The sequence below is a fragment of the Hyperolius riggenbachi genome, chromosome 6 (assembly GCF_040937935.1).
Source record: "Hyperolius riggenbachi isolate aHypRig1 chromosome 6, aHypRig1.pri, whole genome shotgun sequence".
Taxonomy (NCBI): domain Eukaryota; kingdom Metazoa; phylum Chordata; class Amphibia; order Anura; family Hyperoliidae; genus Hyperolius; species Hyperolius riggenbachi.
This window is the reverse complement of record NC_090651.1, coordinates 317,719,640-317,726,652: the sequence shown is the minus strand read 5'-3', so window position 1 is coordinate 317,726,652 and position 7,013 is coordinate 317,719,640. Positions and strand designations below refer to the sequence as shown.

The 7,013-nt window shown below is 43.3% G+C and overlaps 1 protein-coding gene across 1 annotated transcript; it reads right to left on the bottom strand.

Annotated features, from left to right (window-relative positions):
• Positions 1–624: 624 nt before the first annotated feature.
• Positions 625–6,048, bottom strand: LOC137522185 (galactoside alpha-(1,2)-fucosyltransferase 2-like). The gene is made up of 2 exons (XM_068242216.1): positions 6,021–6,048; positions 625–1,682 (listed from the first exon to the last, which is right to left on the bottom strand). The coding sequence occupies exons 1-2, from the start codon at positions 6,046–6,048 to the stop codon at positions 625–627; spliced, it is 1,086 nt and encodes a 361-aa protein (XP_068098317.1).
• Positions 6,049–7,013: the final 965 nt, after the last annotated feature.

Sequence of the window (7,013 nt, the reverse complement as noted above, 5' to 3'; positions counted from 1 at the left end):
TCTACTACCTCCAGTATGTACAGTACAAGGTGATACTCTATGCCTGTACTGATAGTATACTAGCTGCAGTGTGCTGACCTTTGCTCCCTCCAGCATTTACAGTATAAGCGGTTACTCTGTGCCTGTACTGAAAGTAAACTAGCTGCAGTGTGTGTTGATCTCTGCTTCCTCCAGTATGTGCAGAACTGGGGAAGAAGGGGGTGGGATTTGGTTATGAGGGGGGCCCAACCACAAAATTTGCTATGGTGCCCAGTTAATTGTAGCTACGCCCCTGATGCGCAGTTTGAGAAAATCTCATAATGTGCATGCGCAGGATTCTCCCAGCAACAGGCGCATGCTCAAGGACGAACGCAGCCAGGGCCACGCAGGCGCATTGGCCATAGGCTGGCTCAGTCGCCAAAAATGAAACTGAGTCACTGCGGGGGACTGGAGGATTGGTTTGTCCCGGCGCGAGCAGCAGTGGGTTGGTAGAAGCCCCAGGTACGGTAAGTTAAACTCTTTTTTTTTTGTTTCACTTTACATTCACTTTGGTCATTTAGTCAAGCATAACAAATAGTTTTTAATAACAATTTTAAAATTGGTATTACAATAAGTTAAAATGAATCTAGTTTCTTTGTTGGGGAGTTATTGTTTCTGATTTGTCTTATTTAGGAGAGGAGAAAGATCTGCAGGAATACCAATCCATTCAGGGAGAAAAGCAGCTTCATACTTAAAATATTTATGAAATGGAGAGTCCAGTAGTGTGTAGTTTGTTAAGTAAATTGTTTCGCCACCTGCTAAGTAGCTTGCCCAAATACCAAAGGTCCCTATAGTCATAATGGTGTGGTTACAATGGGCCAGGAGAGCAAAGTCCCGGCCTGGAGATCCTTCTTGACCATCCCCAGCAAAGTGTATATCTCCTCGTGAATTATTTATGTTCTCTTTACACCAATCCATCCCGTTACTGGTCACAATGAAAAGTGGATTCTCATACTTGTTTCTGAAATAGTCTGTGGCCTTTTGTAAATATCCTTCGTCAGCAACCACCCCTTTCCATACATTAGGCATGACAGAGACATAGTCTCCTCTACGAACATGTACCCCAACAAACGTGACATTTTTCTTGTCCCCACGTACTTTGGCAAGGTAGGCATAAGACTCTTCTCTAATGAAGTCGTGGAATGTAAATTCTCTGAGGATTTCATCCTTAACATGGTGGTAGAACGTATAAGAACATGGGGTGCCAATAAAGTAGATATGGTCTCCTTGAATGTTATAGTACTCTTCAGACATCCAATTATGCAGGGGATATGTATTCCATTTGATTTTGGTAATAATTTCCTGGTGAAGCGCAAAAAATCTTATCTTAAATATCTTTGACAGCCCGTTTTGCATAATAGATGAAATATAGGCTTGACGGCCATGCAACTTGGCAAGGCCATAAAGAGTGGCATACTCCCCCATGAGGTTACCCAGACGTCCACCAGAATTAATACACCACATGCCAGTCAGAGGTTTGGGCTTTTTTACTGGTGGACACAGATCTTCAGTGCTTTTCAGCAGTTTGCCATTTTTCATAAGTTCTGTAAATTCAATGATGTGTAGATTTGAATGATAAGCATAAGAAAATGTGATCAGAACAAGGAAGAAAGCAATCGCCATGACCCAGAGGACACGTTTGTTCAATTTTCCAGGGGTTCCCGCTAGAGAGAGATTGATAAAACACACACATATTAGGAACAATAAAAAGAATCAGCAACAGTTATGACTAATTACTGCTCAAGCAGCCCATATGTGGTGTATGGCAGTGAAACAATGTATTCAAGAGCATAAAAAAGATATCAGCAATTTTGCAATGGGGAAGAAGGAAAATTAAACTTCGGTCTCATGTCATTTCCTGAAAATACATCACACTTCAGCCCAATTACGGTGGTTTGTCATTGATGGTGTAGCGGTACTCCAAAGAGGGGGTGACAGGAAAAAACTTTTGCTGCAATGTGAGGCTAGGTGGATTAAGAAATTTAATTGTGTGCATCCCAATGGTCTGAATGAATCCCTGAGCCTGAAATGCTTCCTTTGATGTGCTTCTCTCCTTAGGTTTAAATTGTGGCCGCCTACAAAAGCTTGATACAGGACTGTTACGTGATTGGTATTGTTAATTGTAAAATGTCATTGTAATCTGTTGATTGAATTATGTTAAGTCCAGAGGTGAGCTTTCCTCAGTGTTTTTCTGGGGTTGACACTTCTGGTGTAGCTTCCCTGATGTATGATGTACATACAGTGGCTTGCAAAAATATTCGGCCCCCTTGAAGTTTTCCACATTTTGTCACATTACTGCCACAAACATGAATCAATTTTATTGGAATTCCACGTGAAAGACCAATACAAAGTGGTGTACACGTGAGAAGTGGAACGAAATTCATACATGATTCCAAACATTTTTTTCAAATCAATAACTGCAAAGTGGGGTGTATGGGATTAATCAGCCCCCTTTGGTCTGAGTGCAGTCAGTTGCCCATAGACATTGCCTGATGAGTGCTAATGACTAAATAGAGTGCACCTGTGTGTAATCTAATGTCAGTACAAATACAACTGCTCTGTGATGGCCTCAGAGGTTGTCTAAGAGAATATTGGGAGCAACAACACCATAAAGTCCAAAGAACACACCAGACAGGTCAGGGATAAAGTTATTGAGAAATTTAAAGCAGGCTTAGGCTACAAAAAGATTTCCAAAGCCTTGAACATCCCACGGAGCTCTGTTCAAGCAATCATTCAGAAATGGAAGGAGTATGGCACAACTGTAAACCTACCAAGACAAGGCCATCCACCTAAACTCACAGGTCAAACATTGAGAGCGCCGATCAGAAATGCAGTCAAGAGGCCCATGGTGACTCCGGACGAGCTGCAGAGATCTGCAGCTCAGGTGGGAGAATCTGTCCATAGGACAACTATTAATTGTGCACTGCACAAAGTTGGTCTTTAGGAAGAGTGGCAAGAAGAAAGCCATTGTTAACAGAAAAGCATAATAAGTCCCGTTTGCAGTTTGCCACAAGCCATGTGGGGGACACAGCAAACATGTTGAAGAACATGCTCTGGTCAGATGAGACCAAAATGGAACTTTTTGGCCAAAATGCAAAACGCTATGTGTGGCGTAAAACTAATACTGCACATCACTCAGAATGCACCATCTCCACTGTCAAATATGGTGGTGGCAGCATCATGCTCTGGGGGTGCTTCTCTTTAGCAGGGACAGGGAAGCTGGTCAGAGTTGATGGGAAGCTGGATGGAGCCAAATACAGGGCAATCTTGGAAGAAGACCTCTTGGAGTCTGCAAAAGACTTGAGACTGGGGCGGAGGTTCACATTTTAGCAGGACAATGACCCTAAACATAAAGCCAGGGCAACAATGGAATGGTTTAAAACAAAACATATAGATGTTTTAGAATGGCCCAGTCAAAGTCCAGATCTAAATCCAATCGAGAATCTGTGGCAAGATCTGAAAACTGCTGTTCACATACTCTGTCCATCTAATCTGACTGAGCTGGAGCTCTTTTGCAAGGAAGAATGGGCAAATATTTCAGTCTCTAGATGTGCAAAGCTGGTAGAGACATACCCTAAAAGACTGGCAGCTGTAATTGCAGCAAAAGGTGGTTTTACAAAGTGTTGACTCAGGGGGCTGAATAATTACGCACACCCAACTTTGCAGTTATTGATTTGTAAAAAATGTTTGGAATCATGTATGATTTTCGTTCCACTTCTCACATGTACACCACTTTGTATTGGTCTCAGGGCCGGTTTAAGCAACAATGGGGCCCCAGGGCAAAATAAACCTGGGGGGCCCCCCAACAGATACCCCGGAACAAAAATCGGCATTAAGGGAACTTTTTTGCTGCCGGTATAGTCAGGGTGTGGAGCCCCAATCGGTCGGAGCTCCACATTCTGGCTATCCCAGCCTGCATGGGGGACAAGGGGTTAAAAAGTTTCAGGAGGGGGGACCCCACATAATTAAAAAAAAAAATTCACACACTCTAAACATAAAATTTTTTTTGGGAAAATAGGAAAAAATGCCAGGGATCTTCATACAGCCATATTGCGGCTGTATAGCGATCCCTGGCCAAAGCGCTGCGGCTGCGTATGGACCCCCTGGAAACCCCGTCAGGAAATGTATTGCTCTTTCTTTTGATACATGTAAAATTACACTACCATTAGGTTTGCTACTAAAAGTGACTATTACCGCATTTAAAAAAATTCTTTTTTCCTTCAAAACTTTAAAATCGATTTTCTCAAAAACTATAAGGTATTTTTGAAAAATTGTTTTTTCCTCTTATTCCCAATGATCTCCTTAAAGGGGAACTGAAGAGAGAGCTATATGGAGGCTGTCATGTTTATTTCCTTTTAATCAATACCAGTTGCCTGGCAGGCCTGTTGGTCTATTTCTCTGCAGTAGTATCTGAATAAAACCAGAAACAAGCATGCAGCTAGTCTTGTCAGATCTGACTTTAAAGAGACTCTGTAACATGAAAAACATCCCCTGGGGGGTACTCACCTCGGGTGGGGGAAGCCTCGGGATCCTAATGAGGCTTCCCACACCGTCCTCTGTCCCACGGGGGTCTCGCCGCAGCCCTCCGAACAGCCGGCGACTGTGCCGACTGTCAGTTCAATATTTACCTTTGCTGGCTCCAGCGGGGGCGCTGTGGCGACTTTCGGAACGGAAATAGACGGAAATACCCGATCTCCGTCGGGTCCGCTCTACTGCGCAGGCGCCGGAAACTTGCGCCTGCGCAGTAAAGCAGACCCGACGCCGATCGGGTATTTCCGCCTACTTCGGCGCCGACAGCCATCAGAGCGCCTGCGCAGGAGCCAGGAAGGTAAATATTGCGTCACCGCTGTACGGAGGGCTACAGCGAGACCCCCGAGGGACGCAGGACGGCGTGGGAAGCCTCATTAGGATCCTGAGGCTTCCCCCACCCGAGGTGAGTACCCCCCAGGGGCCGTTTTGTCGTTACAGTTCTTCTTTAGAGTCTGAACCACTTAAACATCTGATCTGCTGAATGCTTGTTCAGGGGCTATGGTTAATAGTATTAGAGGCAGAGGATCAGCAGGGCTGCGAAGGCAACTAACTGGTATTGATTAAAAGAAAATAAACATGACAGCCTCTATATAGCTCTCTCTTTAGTTCCCCTTTAACATATCCTGCAAATTTAGGGTTTCTAGCATTTAAGGTGGATTTGCTATTAACTATTAAAGTCGACGGGTTTTTAAATGTGTATTTTTTTTCCTTTGAAACTTTAAAATCGTTTTTCTCAAAAACTATAAGGTCTTTTTGAAAAAAAAAATGTTTCCTCTTGTAGCTACTGGGAGCCCCTACAGGCTCTGGGGCCCTGGGGCAATTGCCTCCTTTGCCTCTATGGTAGCACTGGCCCTGATTTGTCTTTCACATGGAATTCCAATAAAATTGATTCATGTTTGTGGCAGTAATGTGACAAAATGTGGAAAACTTCAAGGGGGCCGAATACTTTTGCAAGCCACTGTATATGTATAGATATATATTATTGTGGTTTTTTGCACTATGTTAATCACCTGAACAGAATTGGTCAACAGGTAATTTCCTGTGGGTGGGTATATAGCTGTCACTGGTGTAGGGTGTGGCACACCTGAGGAAGGGCGTAGCCCGAAACATGTCGTGTGTCTGGTCTGTTCTGTAAGCTGTATGCTGTTGTAACAATACAGTTCACTTGAAGAAGCGAACAGTGTGCTGTCTCCTTCTTTTGCATTATAGATGCAGCGACACTTGCCTTTTATTAGGTAGGATAGGATAACCAGCTGCACACTGAAAGGGAGAGAATTTAAAAAAATACAGAAATGCAAAACAATCTGGGTACCACTGATGAATGGCAAATCACATGTTTGACTAAAATAGAATTTCACTTTAACGCACAGTTTAAAGTTAAAAGAAAGTTTGCATATATTTTGCCTGTGACAACCCGCCCTTCTTAAAGGAAACCAGGGACAGCACGTAACAAAGATTTTTTTTTTACTTACCTGGGGCTTCCTCCAGCCCCATAAACATGTTGTTCAGCGGCAATCGGCCCTGCTAACTGGCTCATTCGCTTCAGTCGGGGTCTTCTGCGCATGCGCGGGAGGTCCATACATGCGCAGAAGACCCCTACTGAGACGACTAAGCCTGTTACCGGGGCCAATTGCCGCGGAACGGAGGCTTGCGGGAGGACAGTGAGGGACTCGGGCGTGCTTATGGGGTTGGAGAAAACCTCGGGTAAGTAGTGGTGCTCATCACGAGCTCGTGATTACGAGTAACTCAGGATCATGAGCCGTTTTTTGCGATCATGAGGTCATAATCGGCAATAGTGATTGGCTTTCGATCATGAATGGCGATTACGAATGCACTCAGGATTGCTCTCGTTACCCGACTCGTGATCACTAGCCGGTATTCGTGATTAAAAACCTGCCGACTTTAGCGGTTAATAGCAAAGCCCCCTTACATGGTAGAAATGCCAAATTTGCCAGATATGTTAAGAAGAACAGTGGGAACAAGAGGATTTTTTTTTTTTTTTTTTAAAGAGACCTTATGGTTTTTGAGAAAATCGATTTTACAGTTTCAAAGGAAAAAGTATAAGTTTAAATGCAGTAAATAAATTAACTGTCATTTACCGCATTTAAATGTATACTTTTTTCCTTTGAAAGTTTAAAATCTATTTTCTCAAAAACTATAAGTTTATTTTTAAAAAACATTTCCTTCCTCCTGTTCCCACAGTTCTTCTTAACATATCTGGCAAATTTGTTGTTTCTAGCATGTAAGGGGGCTTTGCTATTAACCGCTAAAGTCGAGTGCGGTTATCCGACTCAAAACTGCACTCGAGTCAGTTATCCATTTCTATTTATGATCGTGATCACGAGTCATTTAGTAAGTGGGCAGAGTCGAATTCATTATCACTCGAATACGTGATTGGGGGTATCCGAGCACCTCTGCAGGCAAGTAAAAAATCTTTGTTACTTACTGTCTCTGGGACACTTTAA